This window comes from Lepidochelys kempii, chromosome 9 (assembly GCF_965140265.1).
Source record: "Lepidochelys kempii isolate rLepKem1 chromosome 9, rLepKem1.hap2, whole genome shotgun sequence".
NCBI lineage: Eukaryota > Metazoa > Chordata > Testudines > Cheloniidae > Lepidochelys > Lepidochelys kempii.
Genome location: NC_133264.1, coordinates 79,927,011 through 79,951,703, shown reverse-complemented (window position 1 = coordinate 79,951,703; position 24,693 = coordinate 79,927,011). Strand labels below are relative to the sequence as shown.

Sequence of the window (24,693 nt, the reverse complement as noted above, 5' to 3'; positions counted from 1 at the left end):
CTTGAGGCTTCCTTTTGGCTTTGCCTGTGACTAGAAGGCTCATCTTGCTTTGCCTCTTGTCAGAGATTTTTGGTACAATGGGTAAGACCCATTGGAACTGATGGAACCAGGTTACAGTGCTCTGGCTTTGGTTAATTACTTCTAGACTTATAGCTGTACTAGCTGCTTTAAGTTACGGCATGCTCTTAAGACAAAATTGGGTCAGCAGTCACTTCTGCATGGCTCCTGGCAGCCACATCTGTTTCAGCACCTTGTTGAGAAACACTTTTTTTTTTTTTTTTTTTTGCCTGAACTGATATAGCCAGCCTGCAGTTTGTTTGTGAAGCGGTGTATGGATCATCATCTCCTGACGTCAGGCCTAATCTTGATGCTCCCTGGAGCCATGACAAGGACGGGGGGTAACTTTCTGCTCTGTTCCAAACAGACTCCTAGCACTGGCATTCCCTTTTTTTTTTTTCATTTGAGAGTAAATGAGACTTTGAGGGTAGGAATTGAGCTCTTCTCATATCTTACTAAACTTAGCAAAACTAGTATCCAGCTTGTGGTCAAACCTTCTGATACACAACTGTAATGGATATGAACATATTGTAGTGTGTGCAGCTGACTTCATTCAACCACATTCAAGAGCAGCCTGTGTATAGCTGGCCCTGCATTATGTATATTTGACCTGCCAGTGAGTTCATTGGACCTCTTCTCTTTCTAGCTACCATACTCACCTTATCTAAAAGTGCAGCAAAAAATTGTTACCTTGTATTCATTTTAAATCACTTCAAATATGAATTGACGCTAATTCTGTCAGTTCCCATGACTTTCATCTGATTAAACAGTGCTTCACTAGAGCAGGGTGTAGTGTGTGGTTGGCTGCAGAGATGGTTTCACAGCCGTTTATTTTTAAGTGCTGACATTTGTTAAACTCCCCCTCCTTTTTCTATTCAACTGCTCTTAAATGTTCAGTAGTAAACTAGGTGGCTTTCTCCATAACTGAGCAGCCCAAGACTGTAAAGGCTACTCTCCTGCTTGCCTCTTTCTGTAATGGGGAGACTAGTTTCTAAGCTGTTATTTCTATAACCAACTACTTTGATTAATGTATTGATCCACCCTAGGGATGCATGAGTCCTTCTGCCTTGCCTGTCTCTAAGAGCTGCAGATGGGCTTTATTGCAGCCTTTTGTACATCTCTAATATCTGGCGCTTTTTTTTCTGGGTGCATGTGCAATTCTATGCCTGACTTAAGTATAGAACTAGGAAAATTACATACATGCACGAACAGACAATTTTCAGTTGCAAATGGTCAGCTGGGGGTTCATATAACCATTTGTATAAACCAGTCCCAGTTACTGATGTTGTTCCATAGGGTCTCAGTATTGTGTGAGTTTTTTCCTAATTATTCAGCTGCTCTAGATGCCTCTGAATGTCAATACTTTTCAGCGGACTAGTGAACCTGTAACACTCTACAGAGAATTGATGGGAGGCTCTTCTAGCATTTATGGATTAAATGAGTTACTTAGGGCTCATCTACACTGGCAACACTAAAAGCGCTGCCACGGTAGCACTTTAACGTGGTTTGTGTGGTTGCAGCAGAGTGCTGGGGGAGAGCTCTCCCAGCGCTCTTAAAAACCCACTTCCACAACTCGCACAGCTCCCAGTGCTGGGGCCCTGTCTACACTGGCGCTTTACAGCGCCGAAACTTGCTGCACTCGGAGGGTGTTTTTTCACACCCCTGAGCAAGAAAGTTGCAGCACTGTTAATTGCCAGTGTAGACACTCTTAGTTATGGAGCTACAGGTCAATCAAGGGGCTCTGCTGCCCTCACTCTGCTTAGCCCCTTGCCTGGTTCTTCCTTCACTGCTGCTGGAGTGGTCTGTAAAGCACCTGTGAAATGGCAACTTCCCTGGTTTGTGGATTAGTGTGAAGACTGCAACATCAACACCAGTTTATTTCCCCCTCCTCCCCCTCATAGCATGTGGATTAAAGAGTAAAATATAGCATGGCTTGAGACGCTTAATATGTAACTGTTACATTGTGGGTGTCTGCCCTCTTAATACTGCTCCATATGGTGCAGAACATTGCTTTTATTTTAAATTAACTATAGTTGGGGGTAAATGATTATCTCTGATAGACAAACTGCAAATTCAGTAAGTAACTTGTTCCTTTAAACTGCTTTGGAGTCCTACCCCAATCCCTTCCCATTCTCCCTCCCTCTTAAATGTTTCCTCTGACGCCCTCTTCCTACCATAGATGCCACCAGCTACGTTTTGTTTTACCTCCTTCAACTACTATGTGGTTACAGAGAGGAAGCAAAAAGAAAAGGAGGACTTGTGGCACCTTAGAGACTAACCAATTTATTAGAGCATAAGCTTTCGTGAGTTCACTTGGTTGGTTGTGTCTGAGGATCTCTTCCTGGTACAGCTGGGTTATTTTTTTTCTTTTGAGTGTGTGGTGCACAGGCTGGACTTCTCTAACTAGAATTTAAATCCAGATAGTCTTGTTCAAAGAAATCTGTGTTTAGGCTGGTGGAATTTTTGTTTTACTACCTACAGAACTAGTAATAAGAGACCATTAAGTGGAAGCAGCTTGAAATAAAAAATCACACAAATTCAGTCTTTTGCATGCCTTGACTTTGTACAACACTATACAACCAAATCTCAAAACAGACCTGTAGAATCCCTTTCCACTTCCCCCAGCCCTACTCTGCCACAGACTTTTTTTTCCTCCAACCCACGGAGCAGCTCTACTTTTGACCTGTTCAGCACCGAGTAATCACTCTCTGATCCTGTTTAGTCTACTTCTATCTCCTCTGGACGTACAGCCCACATCACACTTCTTTTGTAAAAGCGCTGGCAGTGACTCCCTAGCCAGCCTCTGCAGTTTCTGGAACTACTTGTTGGAGACAGCATCCATCAGCTACTGGTGAACACTTAAAGTGGCAACTGATGCCTCCAGGCAAAGGATCACCCCTGCATTACAGATAGGAAGTTGGGAATTGTAGCCAGTAACCAGTGTGGAAATATTTAAAAATTGACTCACTTCCTAATTGAACATGGTGTGGCAGTTTAGGACCACACCCCTCCCTCTGCTTTGAGCAGAAACCTTTAAGTCTAGAAAATCAGTTTGATTCCCCAAAATCTTATGTCTGGCTTTGTATCCACATGCGCCCTCTACCTATTCACCACAGTCAAACCCTCTGCATCTATTATACCCCAATAACACTTCTGATTTATTAGGTCAGACCACAACATTCCTCTCCCATATTGTAAACACCGCTCTATAAATCTTCTGCTTGATAGTAAGAAACGCTGACGGTTCTTCCATGTACCTCCCAGAAAAATTTATCTTGATCCATCCTTGATCTGGCTGGACAGTCCAGCTTACTACATCTACCCTTTGAAGTTTAGAACAGCCCTAATACCACCACATCATATTTTATTGTGTTCCATATTTTCTGGAGAAGACATGGGACTCCTAGACCATTGTACAGTATCTGCCATATGAAGTGAAGAAAGTAGGTATTGCCATAACTACATGCCATAGTGAGTGGGAATGTGGGGTCATAATTACATGATATGTAAAGTGAGGGTAAAACACCATCAAAACAGAAGATGCCAGACTTGTGAGCATTTTAAATCTTCTGTGCACAGGTGTATGACTACAGAAAATGTAATGAATCAGTCAATCAAGTCCCTAGTTCGGGAACCTAGGCATCGCTAAGTTTGGATACTCATAAACTCAAAATTTTTTGACTTTAGAATTATTTTTCACATCTCAGTGTTCTAATTTTTCTTGAATCTGCAAACATAACTCATTAAATTTTTCATTTGAGGATTTTTTTACACATTTGTCAAGTCAAATGGTAACATCCCTGTTTATTTGGAGCTACTTATCCAGTAGGTATGTGCCTAAAGGACAGCTGTCTTAACTAGCATATCTTGAGCTTCAGCTTGCTCATACGGTACAACTTCCACAAACTTACCCCTGTGGAATCCTTAAACACAGCCAGTTCAGCACCAAATTTAATGGTTTGAGGTCCAAGTTTTAATGGTTCAAGTCTGCATGTAATTCCAAAACCAACCACCGAACTTTAAAGTAAACAAAGGTTGTAGGGACTTTTATTTAAAAAAATAAATAAATAAAATAAAATTCAAGTTTCTTAGCCAAGCCAGGTGATTTATGGCATACTTCAGAAAGAGAAAATATTTTTTGAGGAAAATACATTGAGGAGATGAAAACTTGGCTTGTAACGGAAAGCTATAACTCTAAGGAGTTGAAGCTGAAATGTCCGCTTCTCCCTTGTAGCCCAGTGACCACATCTTATTCAGAGTGCTCACTGTCCTTGATGCCCAGCAATGAGCAGATGCTAGCACACGCTCAAATGTGGAGCCTATCAAGATCCATCTCAATGGGGAAAGAGCCCGTAATGTACTGGATCCTCAGCAGGCTGGTGTTGAGTTGACTCCTGGATCCTAGAGCAATGAAGTAATGCTTAAGAACCGCTATACTGGGTCAGACCAAAGGTTCATCCAGCCTAGTATCTTGTCTTCTGACAGTGGCCAATGCCAAGTGTCCCAGGGGGAATGAACAGAACAGGTAATCAAGTGTGTCCCATTTGCACCTTCTGGCAAACAAAGGCTTGGGACACCATCCCTGCCCATCCTAGCTAATAGCCATTGTTGGACTTATCCTCCATGAATTTTATCTAGTTCTTTTGTGATCCATGTTATAGTCTTGGCTTTCTCAACATCCTCTGGCAAGGAGTTCCACAAGTTGACTGTGCTTTGTCTGGAAAGAATACTTCCTTCTGTTTTTAAACCTGTTGCCTATTAATTTCATTTGGTGACCCCCAGTTCTTGTTATGGAAAGGAGTAAATAAGGAAATGTTGTTTACTTTCTCCATACCCGTCATGATTTTATAGACCTCTATCGTATCCCCCCTCTTAGTTGTTTTTTCCAATCTGAAAAGTCCCAGTCTTTTAATCTCCCCATATGGCAGCCATTCCATACCCCTAATTTTTGTTGCCCTTTTTTCTGAACCTTTTCCAATTCACAGTATTCAAGATGTGGGCGTACTATGGATTTATATAGAGGCAATATATTTTCTATCTTATTATCTATCCCTTAATTTCCCAACATTCTGTTTGCTTTTTTGACTGAGGCTGCAGATTTGAGTGGATGTTTTCAGAGAACTATCCCTAATAACCAAGATCTTGAGTGGTAACAGCTAATTTAGACCCATCATTTTATATGTATAGTTGAGATTTTCCAATGTGCATTACTCTGCTTCTAAGCCACCTTGCTGACAAACCAGGACTTTAAATAGAAGTAGGAAGAGTCTAGTCTATTTTATTAAATTATTTATATTTATTTTTTTCGATTTCTTCATGGTTGCTATTAAGGAGCAATGGTTTTAGCCACAACAGTTTAGCCAAGTATGAGTAAACAAACCTCCCTAGGGGTACATAGAAAAAACCACTTCGCCCAATCAAGCGGTTTATGGAATACCTTTTTTGCAGGCTTTCATACTGCACACAAAGTAAACTGTGAGATGCTAATGGAGGTGCACTCAGCAGTAGCAAGTATCCTCTGAAATATTTCCTTGAAATATTAGCGGCATTTTAAAGGGCTGGTAGAGTGGTTAATGCATTAGCTTCCTAGACTGAAGTTAGCAATGCCTTTTGGCATTCCCATAAGGGAAAGATGGGATTCCATGGACACTGTTCATCAGGTCTTCTCTTCTCTCTCCTTCTCCTCCTCCAACCCCCCCCCCCCCCCCGAGGAATGCATCTCCTTTCTGCAGCTAAGGGTGGTTGTGGCTGTCGTGGTGTTGAAATGTTTCTGGAAATGTGGTTTTGCCATTTTTACTTCAGGAGCCAACTTTATGCAGAATGAAACTTGTTTCCAAAGGGTGACTGGAGCCAGGAATTGTTTTCTTAGAGGGAAGCTTTGTAGCTAATCTTGCTCAAACCAGAAAATGAGATTATTCATTTTTCCCTCTCAAATTGTTCTTGGAGCATGTTATCTTGGCTGTAGATTTGGGCCAAGAGAATGAAGTTAGACTAGTGCCAAGCAACATGTATATCTTGCACAAAACCCTTTCTAAAACCTATACTATGGCAATTCAGAACCTTGGGTGGAGTACTTTCTTTTTTCCAGGGATGGGGAGGAAGGCTTATTAGGTGTCTTCTCAGTGGTCCATGTCTGTCTTGGTAAAGGAAAGCTGTACCCTTTTTAGTGGTATTTGAAGGTTCCCTCCTAGAGTAGTGGCTCGTGGGCTGCCTAATTTATATATAATTATGCTTTACTTCTATATGATTCTGGCTCATTCTGTATTCTCCTAGAACTCCTCGTGCTGTTTTCAGACTTAAAAATTGAGTCTTAAAGCATGTGGACATAAATGCAGGATCTGTTTTTGGGGGGACGCACACACATTAGATGTAAATTTTTTTTTGTCATCAGGCTGCTTTGTCTGATACTTAAGTAGCTATGCTTCAGGACTCTGTAAAATTAAATGGGTCTACATTTTAAATCAAACTGGAGGAATAAAACCAGTACAGTGTTACCTTTTTTTGTTTTTTAAAAGCAATAAACTATTCTGAAGATTGCCTTCACAACCAGGAATTCATTGCTAAATTTTTAAGTTTAGATTTGACAGGAAGATGGGTTCTGTAGTTACAGAACCCTGGAAAACCAAGTAGTTACTGGCACAGAGTAAAAGTTTAACATGACTTTTGAGAGCATTAAACAAATCTTCTCACCATGCTGCTGCTGCTGGATGTGGTATGTTGGGGGGTGTGTGTGTGTGTGTGTGTGTGTGTGTGTACTGCTGTGAAGCTAGAATACCAGGGCAAAGGCTACAGTGAAACTAGCCAACTTCATGCGTTTGGTAAGCATTTTCTGTTCCCTTTTCACAGCATATGAAACGATGATAAACATGAAATCCTTTTTTTCTACATCCAAAGCTTTTTCAGTGAATTAAGTTTCACTATTGCCAAATCCAAACATTTAGTCTTGGGTCTGGCCCTCAGAAATCATGAGATTGGAGGGAAAAATTGGGGTTCTTGATTTGCTTTCTGGAATCTGACCCTTTAGGATTTCTTTTCTTCTTGCTCTGCATTTCTGAGGGCTGAAACTTTGTTTTTAAATGAGTGGGGTTTGTCGTCATCCTGTGACTCAGAGCTTGGGCTTTAAAAAACAAAACAAAAAAAAAACCCACCATGTTGAGAGACTTGCAATAAAATTGAGTTAGTAACAGTGAAGCTTAAAGGGAAGTGCAGATCTGGTTTATGTTGATCCTTGCTTCCAGGACTTAAATTCTCAGATTCTATCCCAGAGCCCCTGCACCTCTCTGTCCCTCCTCCATTCAGGGCTCCAGGTTTCAGCTGCAGGGTGTGTTGTCGGGGTCTTTGGGGCTTTCAGCCCCACAAGGAAGCCCCAGCAGCCACCCTCTTAGGGGGTTGAAAATACTCACTGGAGCTCTGCTCTGGATGGCTCCAGCTGAATTTAAGCCCTGCTTGTTTATCATATGACTTCTGGAAGCTTGGCAGGGTTCCCCCATTCCTCTTCCTGGCCACATACTGTGCATTGACCCCCCCCAACCAGAAGTCCAACCAAGCCTTCTTGACTTGGGAGCTCTAGTAGAAACTACCTGAGACAAGCTACCTCTGACAAGACTTCAGTGTCTCCCATTTCTGGTCTCTTAGACTGGAGAGCTAGACATCTGCTATTCTTTCAAGAAATCTTACTCTCTTGGAAGAGCCTTCAGGTTCTGGGTTTGGGGGGGAGAGGCTCAGGGTTGGGGCAGGAGGTTGGGGTGCATGAGGAGGTCAAGGTTCTGGGGTGAGGCCAGGAAGGGGGGTTCTGGTTTGGGGGCTGGGGCATAGACTTACCTATGGCAGCTCCTGGTCAGCAGTGCAGAGGCAGGAGTGGCCAGCAGCAGTCCAGCTCCTAGGCAGAGGCATGTAAGCAGCTCCTGGCAAATGGGAGTGTGGAGCTGGTGCTCAGGGTGGGGGCAGCACATGGAGCCCCATGGCCTCCCTGCCTAGAAGCTGGACCCGTTGCTGGCTGCTTCCAGGGCACAGTGCTATGTCGGAACAGGTAGGCACTAGCTTGCCTTAGCTGGGCAGCACCGCCGACCGGACTTCTAACGTCCCAGTTGGCGGTGCTCACCAGAGCCGCTAGGGTCCCTGGTTGCTGAGCAAGGTGACCCGGTGCCTTACATGGTGTGACCCGGTACTGGGTCACGACCCGAATGTTGAAAAACACTGCCCTAGAAAACTTTTTATTGCTAGTGCTAATACAGATTCACTCAAAGAATGAGTGCGAAGATACCTAGTGTGATTATTTCAATATAAGGTGGGAAAAGGCTTGATATGACTCCAGTCTGGGATTTACTTGTGGCATCCAGAGTTCCACTTGATGAACTGTACCTGAGCTGGGGTCTTAAATATATATATTAATTGGCTATGAAACCATAATTGGAATCTTGAGGATTGCCTGAACTCTCCGTACACTGCTTTCCACCATCCTATAGGCAGATCAAAAACATGAAATCTATGAATAAATTCCTTGTATTATACTCCAGAGTTCTGTTAGTCCGCCTGACTTAATATTCTGCCTGGCGAGGAGGAAAGATAGTGTTCTTTTGTTCAACTTACAAAGTAAGGCTATAAATATACAAGTAATCTTGTAATACTGCATACAGTCAGCTGTCTTTAAAATTCATTGTTCCTCATCCTCAAAACAGCCCTATGCATCTTGTCCCTTTGCACCCTCCATTGCTGCTCACTGCCAAGAATTGTGTGTGAGGCTCCACAGGCAAACAGTTCAACAAATCTGCAAATGCTGCATACCCCTTTAACAAAAGTAGTTAGTAATCAGGCTGCTAGCTGCCAGGCAGATTCCTAGCAGCTGTAGAAATCAGTTTCTACCTTGATGTTTTTCCTTTGCAAAATGGAACAAAAAATATTTTTTTTAATGCAGTGGGGAGTTACTTGCCTTTGCATTTGATAGAGGCTACCAGCATGCACATCCAGTTGGAAAACTATTTCAGATATAAGAAAAGGAGTACTTGTGGCACCTTAGAGACTAACCAATTTATTTGAGCATGAGCTTTCGTGAGCTACAGCTCACTTCATCAGATGTTTACCGTGGAAACTGCAGCAGACTTTATATACACACAGAAATGAATGACTACGTACAGCCTGCGCACAGACCTGCTTTAGCAAGCCAGAACATGCTTGGCTTTACAGCTCATGTAATTCATAGCACTAATTATGTGGTTCTGTGCAGCATAGTGTCAGTATAACTTTGCAGAAAAGTTATATTTTGGGCAGGGAGGGAGGGAATAAGATTTATAAAGATACTGAGTTTGCATAGCTGGCTTTCCTTTTTGTCCCATCTGTTGCTGTTGCTATTACAGTGCAGACTTCTCCACTGTGGAATAAAAGTCCTTTTGTGCTATGGCCTCAGTGTGATGCCGTTCGGTTCCTTTTTGGCAGTTCAGCATGCTGAACTCCCAGGCTTAAGCTGTCAGCAAATGAAACTGCGGCAAGCGGACACATGCAGCAGTGGGGGTGAGCCACCATCCTATTCAAATGTTAATGATGCCTGAGAACAGAGCTCTCATTTTAACTGTGTTCCAGACCCATTCCTTCCCCTGCCCCACACACTTACAAGCTGTATAGTGGCCTGCAGTATTAAATGCACTTCAGAAGGTCTGTTTAGCAACATGTATTCCATTGCCTGTCTCAAACATTTGCTTATGTTCCTATGACCCACTGTCCCTAGGAGTCTACTCCAAACCATTGGACCAATCCCTCGACTCTTAAGCAAGCAGTGCTTACTTGGACAAATCCCACTGAAGTCAGAGGGACTGGTGCATAGGGGAGGATTTCAGGGTGGGACCCATATAGAGGCTATATTGGCATAATTATGCTGGCATAACCCCACAGTGTAGACACAGCCTACACTGACTGAAGGGATTTTCCTTCTGTGTTGGAACACCATCCACCTAAACAATGGTAGCAAGGGTGACAGACACATTCTTCCAGCTTTTATACTGGAGGCACTAGGTCAGAATAGCTGTGTGTTGGTCAGGAGTATAGGTTTTTCACATCTCTGATATAGTTGTCTTAATTGTAGACCAAGTCTGATAAATACTTACAGCAAAAGTGAGAGGTTTACAGGTAAGTAGCAAAGCAGTAAGTGACCCAGCATTGTTCTCAGATCCAGCATTTCTTCTGCTCTTACAAGCAGGCCGTAAAACCAGTAATACAAATCTCCGGGTATGCTGCACCACTAGAGCAATAAAAACCGGATGGAGCAGAGGGCTTCCTGGAGATTAAAAGAGAAAGTGATTTGAGAGGGGGAGATCATGTCAGCACTGCTCCTCCCCAACAGATGAGGCATCAGGCCCAGGGAGGCAAGCAGGCAGTCTCAGGGAAGTGAGTAAATCTGAAGTCTGACAGGTAGGCTGGAGTGAGTGCCACAGTCTTGAGACACTTGGCTGCAGTGTTGTTGGGGGGTCATAATTTTATAAAATTAGTTTGAAAGACAGGTGGGTAAAGTCAGCTGGCTAAGAAGCTAGTGAAGATGATGGGGAGAGTGGGACATGTCTGTCTGTCTGGTTTTCCTGAAGTGTAGAGTACAGATTGGAAGCCAGATGACGAAGTTTCAGGAAGGTTGCCTGTAGGGGAATTTTTAGCCCATAACATGTCTCTGGCTTATCAAAAAGTTCAGTTCTGTTGGTTTGTTCAATCACAAATAACCCCCACCCCCTGACAGGAAATAGCATTACCACAGTAGTTTTCCACCTTTGGCAGGCTTCTAACACTGAATGCTACAATAGCTTTGTGAAGCCTTCTTTGTTTATATAGCACCAAAAGTGTGCTAGGTGCATGACAGAGGAGAGATCCTTGCATCAGGGTTTATTTATTGTATTGGTGGCTCACCACTGTCTAAGGGGCATGTTGTTGCCCTGCCTTACCCAAAGCAGTGCACTTCAGTGGAGCAACTAAACAGCAGGTGGGTATGGGTAGGCATCATTTACATACAAGGTAGCGTGCTTTGCAAATCTTAAGGCATGTGGCAGTTAACAAGACTGACTCTCTGGTCCATAGCAGAGTGGTTCATGCTATGCTCAAAAATAGGACCCTTGCATGTAAAAATGAGGGATGGTTCTGGAACTAGAGCCAAGGCATATGCTGTCTACTCCTGTAGTATCTGCCATTGCCTTACCCAACCAGCATGTATCGCTCCTTACTGCAGTCCTCCTTGCTCATTTATGAGAGTGGCTAGTATCTTAGCATTTGCACTGTTGCTATCCAGGCTCAGACCAGGAAAAGGTAGGGGGTCTAAGCTGTATAGATTCCCACCTGCAAACTCTCTGGAATCTACCTACATACAAGGGAAACCCTGGCCTTTGCTATGGTGCCAAAATCTTAGTGTACCAATTTAGGGTTGCTCCATGCTCCAGCTTTTCCCAGCAGGAGTCCTGTTTCAGATAGGTTTAGGAGGCATCTGCGGTGAGTTTGTGATAGGTGCTTAGTTCTTAATTGGTGTCTGTCTTAATCAGAAAACTATTGTACAACTGGCAGCCTTCACTCAAGGAGAGTGAGGGGGCATGTAAGAAGATGCAGCAGAGTGGTAGTGATCTGCACTGGCAGAGCTGCATAGGGCATTCTGTTACCACCTGCTTCAATTTGGCCTACCTTAATTACCATAACCCTACCTCAAATTTGGCAAACTTTTTAGGGACCCCTCTTGTCTCTCTTTATAAACCACTCTGCAGAAGTGGTATGGAGTGCAGGGAGCGAACAAGGATAGCTTTTTCCCTGTCCCCATAGTCAACAGGTGAAAGTTGGTTTATTTGATTCTTTTCTAAACTTGCCTACCTTTATACTACACCACTCCAACACATTCCCAGGTAACCAGTGAGCCTGTGGCCAGTCAGCTGTGACAGTTACTGATGCACGCACTGCTCTGTCTTCTTTTCCAGGTTGTGAAGACAATTGGGCTGAGAGAGGTCTGGTTTTTTGGACTTCAATATCAGGACACCAAGGGCTTCTCAACATGGCTGAAACTTAATAAAAAGGTATATGCCTGGTTATCCAATTTGTACACTTGATAATGGTTAGAACAAATGCAGTAAATTATTTTCTGGACTCTTATCCTCAGCTGGATGGGATGGTCAGCTCCTCACACTTGTTCTTGTATGCCACTCTGAATACCGAACCTTGATATTCTTTATTATTATTATTTTTGGTTAGTCTGCGCTGACTGTTCCAGAGTAGCTAGGTCTACAGCGTATAGATATGCCAGCTAATATGCTGTTCCTGGCCTACAGTTATCCTGTTCTTTATCCAGGCAGATCTAATGTGGTGGATCAAGGAAGAGACTTTATTCATGTGTAATACATATGGTGAATAAGACTCCTGGTGTGGTGCCATCCCTAGAAAACTCTGTGGTGCATGACTTTCTGATAGGTTTACAATAGTATTTTGTAGTTGCTAAATAAGAAATCTTGGCTAGACTGGACCAACTCCGCAGTTTCCAATGAACTGCTCAATGGGAGGATACTTTATGGTTTTTTGCTTTCTGTGTCAGAAAAGAAGTGTGTTTGAATATGCCTCTGTCTTTTACTCCCATTTTATTACACACTGCTCCACTCAGCCGGCTAGTTCTAAAACTGGATGGTGCTCTCTCACTCCAGGTGACCGCACAGGATGTACGCAAGGAAAGCCCTCTGCTCTTCAAGTTCCGTGCCAAGTTCTACCCAGAGGATGTGTCAGAGGAGCTGATTCAGGACATCACGCAGCGCCTCTTTTTCCTCCAGGTGAAGGAGGGCATCTTGAATGATGATATCTATTGCCCTCCAGAGACTGCTGTCCTGCTGGCTTCCTATGCCGTCCAATCTAAACATGGAGATTTCAACAAGGAGCTACACAAGCCTGGCTATCTTGCTGGTGACAAACTGCTCCCTCAAAGGTATGCAGACTTCACCAGCCTCAGACCTTCCAGCACCATGAAGTGCACAAGTGCTATATTTACTATAAGCTTCACTTACTCTAGCTTTTTGCCTGTTTTGTTTTCTCAAATCATCTTAATTCTGATGGGTGTCCAGAGTGCATCTTTCCATAAGAGTAAGGCTGTTGCACTTCCTGCACCCCTGTCTATTCTCCCTGGAAATTTGCATTTTGAAGAGCCCATTGCAATTCCGTATAAAAATGCAGGTAGAAACTTAAATTTCTCAGAATAACGAACTGAAGATACCTAAGCAAAAGAAGGGGGGAGCAAAGAGTAAATTTTGGCACTAAACTTCATAAATGGGTATGATGGCATAAAAGAAATGAGAAGCTGGATATCATTACTTGGCTAAATATTCAGGGCTCCTGTCAAATTATGCTGTAGTCTGGATATGCAGCAGTGGTGTTCATCAGGCCAAATTGTCTTAAAACATTTAATTGGGTTAAGAGTCAACCCTGGCCAATAAGGCCACCATATACTATAGAATTTGTTGGCATTGTTATACTGTGTATGGGACATTTAGACTGTACAGCACTGCATATGCTCAGACTTGTGGCCTGTCTCGGTGTAGTGCCGCCTTTCGAACTGACAGGATCCTGCTGCTCTTTTCTTTTCTAGAGTTCTGGAGCAGCACAAACTCAACAAAGACCAATGGGAGGAGAGGATCCAAGTGTGGCATGAGGAACATCGGGGAATGCTCAGGTAACTGATCAAGGTTTGATCGCACTCTGTTAGATTGGTATAGTCACACTACATGGTAGTTCTCTACTTCTGTAGATAAGGTTTGTGTGTAAACAAAAGCTCATCCTAGGGCAAAAGCCTCTTAGCACTGTTCCAGCCATCTTGCTGAAGAATAACTACAATCTTATCTGTCTCAGCCAGTATTGGCTAGCAAATGTACAATATCCCTAGCAGAGTGAAACTCAACTTTTCTAAATGGCTGCATTATAAGAACACCCATACCGCATCAGACCAGTGGTCCATCTATCTCCATATAGTGTCTGACAGTGGCCAGTGCCAGCTGCTTCAGACAGAATGAATAGAACTGGGCAATTTCGAGTGATTCATCCACCTTGCAGTCCCAGCTTTTGGCAGTTGGGGGTTTAGGGACATTGTCAAAGGTGTACTTGGATTTTCAGAAAACTATATTGCTGTCTCACCCTTGTCTATGTGTGTGTTGACTCCCTCAAGGAATTCTAGTAGATGGAGGCATGACTTCAGTTTACAAAAGCTGTGACCCTTCTCCAACACTTTTCATGGATGTGTCTGATTCTGTTTGTTATAGATACAACCAATTTGCCTGGTACTGAAGTTAAGTTTACCTAGCCTGTAATTGCCAAGATAGTCTCTGGAGCCATTTTTAAAAGAGTTAAATTAGCTACCCTCTAGTGTTTTGGAACAGAGGCTGATTTAAGCAATAGGTTGTGTACCACAGTCAGTAGTTCTGCAATTGCTTAAGAGTTCCTTCAGAATTCTTGGGGGAATACCATTTGGTCATACTAACTTAGAATCATAGAATATCAGGGTTGGAGGGGACCTCAGGAGGTCATCTAGTCCAACCCCCTGCTCAAAGCAGGACCAATCCCCAACTAAATCATCCCAGCCAGGGCTTTGTCAAGGGAGGAGATTCCACCACCTCCCTAAGTTACGCATTCCAGTGTTTCACCACCCTCCTAGTGAAAGTTTTTCCTAATATCCAACCTAAACCTCCCCCACTGCAACTTGAGACCATTACTCCTTGTTCTGTCATCAGCTACCACTGAGAACCGTCTAGATCCATCCTCTTTGGAACCCCCTTTCAGGTAGTTGAAAGCAGCTATCAAATCCCCCCTCATTCTTCTCTTCCGCAGACTAAACAATCCCAGTTCCCTCAGCCTCTCCTCATAAGTCATGTGTTCCAGTCCCCTAATCATTTTTGTTGCCCTCCGCTGGATTCTTTCCAATTTTTCCACATCCTTCTTGTAGTGTGGGGCCCAAAACTGGACACAGTACTCCAGATGAGGCCTCACCAATGTCAAATAGAGGGGAACGATCACGTCCCTTGATCTGCTGGCAATGCCCCTACTTCTACATCCCAAAATGCCATTGGCCTTCTTGGCAACAAGGGCACACTGTTGACTCATATCCAGCTTCTTGTCCACTGTAACCCCTAGGTCCTTTTCTGCAGAACTGCTGCCTAGGCATTCAGTCCCTAGTCTGTACCGGTGCATGGGGTTCTTCTGTCTTAAGTGCAGCACTCTGCACTTGTCCTTGTTGAACCTCATCAGATTTCTTTTGGCCCAATCCTCTAATTTGTCTAGGTCCCTCTGTATCCTATCCCTACCCTCCAGCGTATCTACCTCTCCTCCCAGTTTAGTGTCCTCTGCAAACTTACTGAGGGTGCAATCCACACCATTCTCCAGGTCATTTATGAAGATATTGAACAAAACCGGCCCGAGGACCGACCCTTGGGGAACTCCACTTGATACCAGTTGCCAACTAAGATAGGGAGCCATTGATCACTACCCATTGAGCCTGACAAGTTAAACTTATCACTGTTTAACTTGTCAGTTTGTTCCAAAACTATTTCTATTGACACCTTAATCTGGGACAGTTGCTCAGATTTTTCTCTTAAAAAGAGTGGTTTGGGTGTGGGGATCTGCCAGAGATCCTCTACAGTGAAGAATTCAAAGAATTATTTAGCTTCTCCACAATGGCCTTGTCTTCAGTGCTCCTTTAACATGTCAGTTGTCCGGTGGCCCGACTGACTTTGGCAGGTTTCCTGCTTCTGATGTACTTAAACAAAAAAAAAGAAAAAAAAAATTTCCTGCTGTTTGTCTTCAAATTCTTTCTTGGCCTGCCTTTACCCTTGGTTGCCAGGGTTTATACTTCTCTATTTCTCAGTAGGATTTTGAGTTCCAAACTTTCTAAGGGATGTCTTCCCAACTACTACCTTTACTCTGTTTAGCCATGGTGGTGTGGTGGTTTTTGTCTCTTTTTATTTGCGGTATACATTTAGTTTGAGCCTGTATGGTGTGTGTTTTTTTTTTTTTTTTTTTAATGGTTTCCATGCAGCTTGCAGGCTTTTCACCCTATTAATTTCCATTTAACAAAAGTGAGGAAGCTTGTATCCGACCCCTTTTTGAAGTTTAAAAAAAAAAACCACAACCACTATAGTAGCATTTAGTATTCCTTGTCCCCGCCAAGAATGTTCAACTTAATTACATTATGGTCACTATTAGTGAGTACTTCCGTTATAGTCACCTCTTGGGCCAGATCCAGTGGTCAATTTAGGACTAAATCAAGAATTGCCCCTCCTTTTGTGAGTTACAGCAGTGGTTCTCAACGAGGGGGCCATGAGAAGGTTTTCAGGTGGTCGGTCCAGCAGGGCCAGTGTTAGACTCGTTGGAGCCCAGGGCAGAAAGCTGAAGTCCCACCTCATGTGGCTGAAGCCCAAAGTCCTGAGCCCTGGCACCTGGGGCTGAAAATGAAACTTGAGCAACTTAGCTTTGTGGGGTCCCCTGTGGGATGCAGCCCCAGGCAACTGCCCTGTTTGCTACCCACTAATGCTGGCTCTGGCTTTTATATGCAAAAAATTAGTTGTGGCACAAGTGGACCGTGGGGTTCTTATAGCATTGGGGGGGAGGGGGGGGCTCAGAAAGAAGGAAAGAAAGAGGTCAAGAACCCCTAGGTTACAGCACCAGCTGCTCCAAAAAAGTTATTTAATGAGTGTAGAAATTGTATCTCTGCAACCCTTCCTGAGGTGACACATGCCTAGTCATGGGGATAGTTGAAATCACCCATTATTATTGTTTCCTGCCTTTTGTAGCATCTCTAATCTCCCTAAGCATTTCATCATCATGGTCAGGAGACTGGTGGTATAGACTATCCTTATATTCAGGCATGGAATTTACCATAGACTGACTCTATAGAGACAGTTTATGTGAGAGAGAGTCAAAGTTAAAAGGTCTAAAATGACCCACAGTGTCATTCCCACACCAGCATGACCTACTTTCATTCCTGTATATTTTGTACCTTGGTATTACTGGGTCCCATTAATTATCCTCCTTCCACCAAATTTCCACAATGCCTATTCTATCAATATCCTCATGTAATGCCACTCACTCTAGTTCATCCATATTAGTATTTAGACTGCTAGAGTTTGTGTACATAAGCACAAGTATATTACCAATGTTCAATTGCTTGCCTTCATGTTATTTAAATGGGACCTTTTTTTTTTTTTAACATTTGTCTGGTCCTTACTAGCTTCTCTACGATCTCTTTACTAGGACATAGTTCCCGCTTTAATGGAGACATCCCACCTGAACCACGTGCTCCTCTTGGCTTTCGCCAAGCCCTTAGTTCAAAAAATCCTCTCTGCATTGTCATGCTCTGACGTGTTAGAGTAGTTGCCACTAACCAATCAAGAAGGCATAAATTCTCAATTTTTGGCTTATCTGGTTTCAAATAGGAATATCTGCTCTCCTTTGCATTCTTAGGGAAGATGCCATCTTGGAGTACCTGAAAATTGCACAGGATCTAGAAATGTATGGCGTGAACTACTTCAGCATTAAGAATAAGAAGGGCTCTGAACTCTGGCTAGGTGTTGATGCTCTCGGACTCAACATTTATGAGCAGAACGACAGGTAACAAAAGGACGTCTCTAAGTTCACTGCCCCCTCTCTAGTGACCCTTCATTCCACCATGCATATACAGCTAACACAAACTTCCTTCTCCAAAGCAAAGCAATACTTTTAAGAATCCAGTTTTTGGAACAGATAGCTGTTCCTCACTCAGCTACATAGGAAGGTGGTTCAGTTTGTTGGGATGATGCTATATGCAGTCTGTGCAAACTCCTCCAAGCCACGTCCTCATGTGGCTCTTGGCAATGACATCAACATAAACCTTGTGATCCAGTACTTTGGATCTCCTGCATAAGTAAAGTTGATACAAAAAAGCTGTTCACAATCATGGGGTGGATAGGACAAGAAACTGAAATTAGGCATCGATCAAATCCCATTAAACAAGGATTGCTTAAAGACTAAGCCTTCAAATCTTAAGGCAGGTCTATGCTGAAAACGCTGCAGCTGTGCCACTGTAACACTTAGGTGAAGACACCCCTACAGTGGGAGAGCTGATCCTGTCAGTGTAGTTAATCCATCTCCAAGAGGCAGTAGCTATGTCGGCAGGAGAAGCTCTCCTGCTGACACGACGCTGTCTATACCAGGGGTTAGGTTAGTATAACTACATTGCTCAGGTGTGGATTTCTCACAGATAAGTTTTTGTGTAGTGTAGACCTGGCCTCGCTTTCTCTAATGGGGGAGAGGGGTTGAAAAGCTGTCAACTCCTGCTCTTATATTTTTGTTTTTTAACATGCCTCTTCACTCTTGTTTCTGGCATTGGCTGGAATTGGGAAGTACTGAAATATTCTGAGAGCCAGTTTGGGTGAGATTTCCAGCCCAGAGTTAGACTAAGAATTTGAGACTGCTTGGGGTAACTTTTACTAAAAACTTCTCCTTTCTTCATTACTGCAGGTTAACACCAAAAATTGGATTCCCTTGGAGTGAGATCAGGAATATCTCATTCAATGACAAGAAGTTTGTTATCAAGCCCATTGACAAGAAAGCACCAGTAAGAAACAGTACTCAAACACTATAAATCTTTAGCATTTTATACATAGAGTTGAGCTCTTCATCTTTTACACATTTAAATAAAACCAGTCTAGTCAATTCCAGTACTTCTTGTTGGTATAAGACATCCACATATTGCCAAAGTGATACCTCCAGCATTGCAGAGCAAGCTTAATAGTAGTAAGTGGGTAGATGGGTTTGTAGGGGAAGGGGGTTGATACAATAGTCATTTTGTATAGTTGTCCACTTCTGATTTGGTGACAGGCTGCCTTACATTGAGATAATCTCTTGCTGAAGCGCAAGGACGAATTTTACTATTTCTGATAGCCCAAACAAATCCTGTTCACTCTGGAAAAATCCAAAGTAGAATGCATTTCTAATCTCTCCAATTCAGGAGAAAATGAAATCAAGCTCTATCTCCTTGGCTTCCCCAAGTACCTATTTATATCTTCTACTTTCCTTCCCTGGATGAAGTTACTGCTGCTTGGAAACAACCTTGCAGCTGTTGTACCTAATTCACACAATGAAGATCCATTTCTTCCCCTTTTTCTGGCATAAGAGGAAACGTGGTTCTTCACATGTCTGCCAGAACATTACAATTCCAGTTGAATAGAAATAATAAGGGTGTCATTCTTATGATATGATCCATAAAAACTTTTAGAATGTCTCAGAACATAGAAAAACTTCCTTAAAACCAGACACTGAGGCTTGATAGAGGAATGCTTTAACTGAGTTTAGAGTATTTCTGCACTGCATGCATAGCCACACAACGGAAAATCCAGTTCTGGTATGCACTAAGCAGAACATAAACCCTGAAAATTTTCTAAGGCCAGAGACTTGAACTGCACCATATATCACTGGGAATCCCAGGAAAACTGCTAACTGTAATCTCCAAAATGTGCTTGTGGGGATACTTACTCCTGTACAAGTTCTGTCAATCTTCATAATCTAAACTGACTGTTTTAGTACTGCTAATTCAAGGCACCTGACCCATGTCATCAGGCACTTATGGGTATAGGTGTTTGAAATCAGTTTTTATTACTGCTAATGGGCTCCCTCAGACACTTGACATTTTCTTTTCTATGCAAGACTATTATTGGATACAGAGGTATGTTTGGTGCATGCTTGGGGAGCAACGAGACTAATGCTGTCTCCCATCTGTCCCAAGGACTTTGTATTCTATGCTCCACGATTACGGATTAACAAGCGAATCCTGGCGCTGTGCATGGGGAACCATGAGCTCTATATGCGCAGACGTAAACCGGACACCATTGAGGTGCAGCAGATGAAGGCACAGGCTCGGGAAGAGAAGCATCAGAAACAGATGGAGAGGTGGGTACTGCAGGACTCTGAGTAACTAGTGTTTTTGAGTCCACTGTTAAACTGATCAAGCGGATTCCTTTTTGCTCCAGTAAACCTAAAGAGATGTTGTAGATGGCACGCCTTATAAATAAGATCCTGTGTAGGACTGCCTTGGGCAATTCAGAGCATTTCACGTCTAATCATATCAATATCATGATTCTGAATCTTAATGAGGATTATAAAGGCTATATTTCAAATTAGTCTGGATTGTCCAAATAGGTGATCTAAACAGAGCTGTAGGTTGACCTATGTAATCTCTACAAATGAGAACCTAACTGACACAGTTCACTAATGTTTTCAGTGGTGTTGTCAGGGTCAGTCCCAGGACCAGAAGAGCTCTTTGTAAGCGTGAAAGCTTTTGTCTCTCCAACAGAAGTTGGTCCAATGAAAGACATTCCTTCACCCATCTTGTGTCTCTAAAGTTCACTAAGTCAGTTGCTGTTTGCATGCTCCTGGGTCTTCTATAATAAAGTACTGTTGTCTTTTGAATTGTGATTTACAGTATAGCAGTTAAATCTAACTTTTTCCCCAAATCAGAGCTCTGCTGGAGAATGAGAAGAAAAAGAGGGAACTGGCAGAAAAGGAGAAAGAAAAGATTGAGCGTGAGAAGGAAGAGCTGATGGAACGACTCAGACAAATTGAGGAGCAAACCAAGAAAGCTCAACTAGGTATTACGAAATGTGCATTGGGAGAGACTGAAATAGTCTGGTTCTACAGGGCCTTCATTGAAAATAAATTCCACAATTACCCTCCCTACCAGCCATCTTACTTCCTTGAGCTACGTAATCACCTGGTGCTCTGGTGCTTTGTACAGACCAATGGTTCCAACTAATAGTAACCCGATGGCATTTGAAGCTAACTTTACACCTTTTTTAATTTGGGGTAGGACAATGCAAAACCAGGCTGTCTATGCAGTATATTCCTGATTATCCTGTTCACCAGTATTTACTCCCACTTGTTTACCCACCTTCCTGTGTTGGTGGTGAAGGGAAAGTGTGTGTCTGTCATGGGGAAGGAAGCTTGCTTTCCTGCACTTATTCTGTGCTCAGAGGATCAGAAAGAGACCATCTTTGCCTCATACTTTCTGTCCTCGCTTCAGAATTAGAAGAACAGACCCGCAGGGCATTGGAGCTAGAGCAGGAAAGGAAACGAGCTCAGGAAGAAGCAGAGAAGCTGGCTAAGGAACGCAAAGAGGCAGAGGAGGCAAAGGAAGCCCTGCTGAAAGCATCCCATGATCAGAAAAAGACCCAGGAGCAGCTGGTAAGCCGCTTTCCTGAAAGCTTAGCAGTGGGGGAATGGTTTTACTGGAGTTCTAGACTGCTGGCCTCAAAACTGGGTGAGTTATGTAGCCTAGTTGTAGCTGTAGCAGGGGCATAAGCTACTATCTAAAGAAACTTAATTACCTTTTTCAGAAAAATGCTGGTGTTTTTTACTGTGGTCTCTATTTGAGCTGCTTTTTGTATGTAGTGACTAATGGAGACTAGCTTCTAGTAAAGTCCATATATGCGCTAACTAGTCAAGCTCAGTACTGAGAGAGCAGCTCATGGCCTTGTTCTAGAACTCTTGGAATTAAGGGAAGAAAAAGAGGGAAAGACCGAGCCAAGACCCACAGCTACAAGGTGGGCATAAGGCAACTAACAATGTTGGTCCTAGTCCTCTTATCAGTGTGGAAATGGAACTTCCAGGTTCCTGGGGCTTTAGGGTCCTAATATCAGAAGGGAATTGGTTTTCTCTCCTACTAAAAATAACCTATTACTTCCACAGGCAGCTGAGATGTCAGAACTCACATCCAAAATCTCACAGCTGGAAATAGCCAGGCAGAAGAAGGAGAGTGAAGCCATGGAGTGGCAACAGAAGGTATCAGTGGAGCCTAAATACAAAAGTGTAGCTTTGGGCTTGGCACAGTATTCCTCTTCTTACTGTGGGCTGGTCTGACCCTCTGACCATGTCAGTGTGATTAATCATATGACCCAAACCACGAGTCCTTTTAGGATGCAGAGAGCTCTTTAAAATAAGACTCTGGCTTCCCTCCTTTCTGCTGAAGTGTGTTCAATGTGTGGTAAAGCTAAGTTGCCTCCAGTTACCAATTTACCAATTACAGTATTTCCTGGTTCACCTTGCTAGAACCAGCTTTTTGTTCAAAAAGTGGTGAGAGCAACGTATGCAGGTAAAATCTAGTAGTTGCATGCAGCTACAAATTCATTCAGTGTTCCAAAAGTGAATTTATTCAAAAGAATAAGCAGAAAATGTCCACCTTGCAACTTAAATGGACAGACATGGGAATTATCCTGTGGGCAGACTTCCAAAAGATGGGCACATTTACACCCTTATTCATGCCTAATGTGTGTGCAGACTATGTAGTTGCACATGCCTAGGGCTGGTTTAAGGTAGGAGTATACATAGTGCAGGATTTACAGGTGCAGGTTGGGTATCAACACCTAAAATGCATACAAATGTGTGCACAGCTGCACACACCTAACTCTGCAGTACTTGTACACACACGGCTGCCCAGATTATCTAAGTTGCCTTTAGTTACTGCAAATAGGATATAACTCACCTATCGAAACTCCTTGGGGTTGATGGCCATATTCTAGCTCCACTAGTGTATGGTGGTGCCTGGACACCCTATGAATTCTCACTTGAAAGCACTTCACCCAAAGGGGTTATGGACATTCTGAAAGAGACATTTGAACCCAGATGTTCCCTCTTCTGGGTCCCTTGGACTATAAGGGAAGCCTTTGAAATGGGTCTCTTTCCCGCTAACCCACTGAGGGATGTTGCCCTCCTGCAGGCTCAGACTGTGCAGGAAGACCTAGAGAAGACCAAAGAGGAACTGAAGACGGCCATGAGCACCCCTCATGTCACCGAACCCATGCAGTCTGAGAACGAGCATGATGATGAACAGGATGAGAACGCTGCAGAGGCCAGTGCTGAACTGAAGGCAGATGCCACCATCAAGGACCGCAGTGAGGAGGATCGCACCACTGAGGCAGAGAAGAACGAACGGGTTCAGAAACACTTGAAGGTAATGCCGGGGTGGGGTGAGGGATATCTGCTTCTGTTCCCTTCCTCCCTGCCATGCTCGGGCAGCTGTAGTGGGGGCTAGATATATCTATTGAAGAGTAGGGTGCCACAATCTCATCAGGTCAATACATAGCAAAATGTAGAGACAGTGGGGGAGAAATTTGCCCCTCCCCCACCCATTCCCATCCAATAACCATTCAGACCTCTTACCAGTGAAGAGTATTCAAGTATTACCAAGAAAAGCATCTATCCAATGTACTCTGCCCACGTGAATCCTGCTGTCCATCTGACAGCTGTTCAGCAGTGTCCAGAACAGGATGAAGGACTTGGTCCAGTTCCTGTCAAGCAGATGTCCATGTCAGTCTGCTGCCCTGTTGGCTGACTCAGCTGGTTTGCACTGCTCAACCCTAGTAGTGGTCTCAAAGGCAGGTTTGAAGCTCCTTTGTTGAGAGCAGCACAGGGAAAGGTTGCCCTGCTGTTTGTGCTGTACCTACACTCTGCACTGAACTTCAGTCTGCTGCGTGGTGACCGTTCACAGGCACTAAATTAACAAGTGGTGGTGTGTGTCCAGCTGTGAATCACTTACTGGCTGTCTAGGCTCCTTCACCTGCAGACCAGGGCAGAAATGTTACTGCACTGTGCTGTGGTGATGCTAGAAAGGTGGCTGGAATCTGCAGTGCCTTGCTAATGGCAAGCGGCTTGCCATTTTGTTCACTATTTAAATAAATATCTTGCTATTTGTCTTCTCCAACCCCTACCCCCCATGGGAAAAATCCCTTGTGAGAGAGCCCCAGGGGCCACATTTTTTTGGAGCCTGTGTTGTCACCTTTTCCTGTGTAATGTTATGCCTAACTTTAGTCCAGCCTTCCTCCTACACTAGGTAAAATCTAGACTTGGGAGCAAAGGGTGTGATGTTATCACACTTCCTACACTGTAAATATTGGGCATGAGAAAATACTAGATTAGGTAGGCACAGGGTTTTCCATCTCAAAGGATAGCGATCTTTTGGGACTAAGGCCCACTTTACCTCTTCCTGATCCTACAGCTCAAGGCTGTGGCATGTGCTGGCTTGTAACCCTACTTCTGTCTTTCTCCCATCTACAGGCTCTTACCTCAGAGCTGGCAAATGCCCGGGATGAAACTAAGAAGACAGCCAATGACATGATCCACGCTGAGAACATGCGGCAGGGCCGTGACAAGTACAAGACCCTCCGCCAGATCCGGCAGGGCAATACTAAGCAGCGCATTGATGAGTTCGAGTCCATGTAAACTCTCCTGCACCTGCAGTCCCTGTACTCTCCCCTCTTTCTCGTCCTCTCCCATCATTCACGTGTAATCGTGCTGCGCTGGAACCACTACAGAAGAGTGACCATGGTCTTTATTTATCGAGTTTCGTGCAGTCTCTGCAGTTCAGCCACAGAGGAACAAACAAAATATCCATGTTGTCTTGAGGGGGGGAGAACAGGACTCCAAATCTGAAATTATTTTTGCTTAGCTGAGTAAAGTCTCAATTGCACATGGCTTTGTACTGTTCACTGAAATAATTGCATTGCTCCCTGGGTCCACTGGGAGGAGATGCAACCAGATACTTCCACTGAGTTACATATGGTAAAAGTCAGCAGTCTGACACACATGCCTTACAACAGTACTTCAGTATTAGAATTGAGTAGCTAGGGGCTAGAT

At 43.6% G+C, this 24,693-nt stretch overlaps 1 protein-coding gene across 1 annotated transcript in view; it reads left to right on the top strand.

Moving 5' to 3' along the window:
• Positions 1-24,330, top strand: part of MSN (moesin) — a 72,185-nt gene extending 47,855 nt beyond the window's left edge. The window contains exons 3-13 of the mRNA XM_073361010.1: positions 11,988-12,083; positions 12,702-12,976; positions 13,634-13,717; positions 17,494-17,640; positions 18,529-18,625; positions 19,793-19,956; positions 20,524-20,654; positions 21,086-21,246; positions 21,751-21,843; positions 22,778-23,011; positions 24,115-24,330. Of these exons, the coding sequence (XP_073217111.1) occupies positions 11,988-12,083; positions 12,702-12,976; positions 13,634-13,717; positions 17,494-17,640; positions 18,529-18,625; positions 19,793-19,956; positions 20,524-20,654; positions 21,086-21,246; positions 21,751-21,843; positions 22,778-23,011; positions 24,115-24,279 (1,647 nt within the window). The 3' untranslated portion in view covers positions 24,280-24,330. The remainder of the gene's footprint in view (positions 1-11,987; positions 12,084-12,701; positions 12,977-13,633; positions 13,718-17,493; positions 17,641-18,528; positions 18,626-19,792; positions 19,957-20,523; positions 20,655-21,085; positions 21,247-21,750; positions 21,844-22,777; positions 23,012-24,114) is intronic.
• The last annotated feature ends 363 nt before the right edge of the window (positions 24,331-24,693 follow it).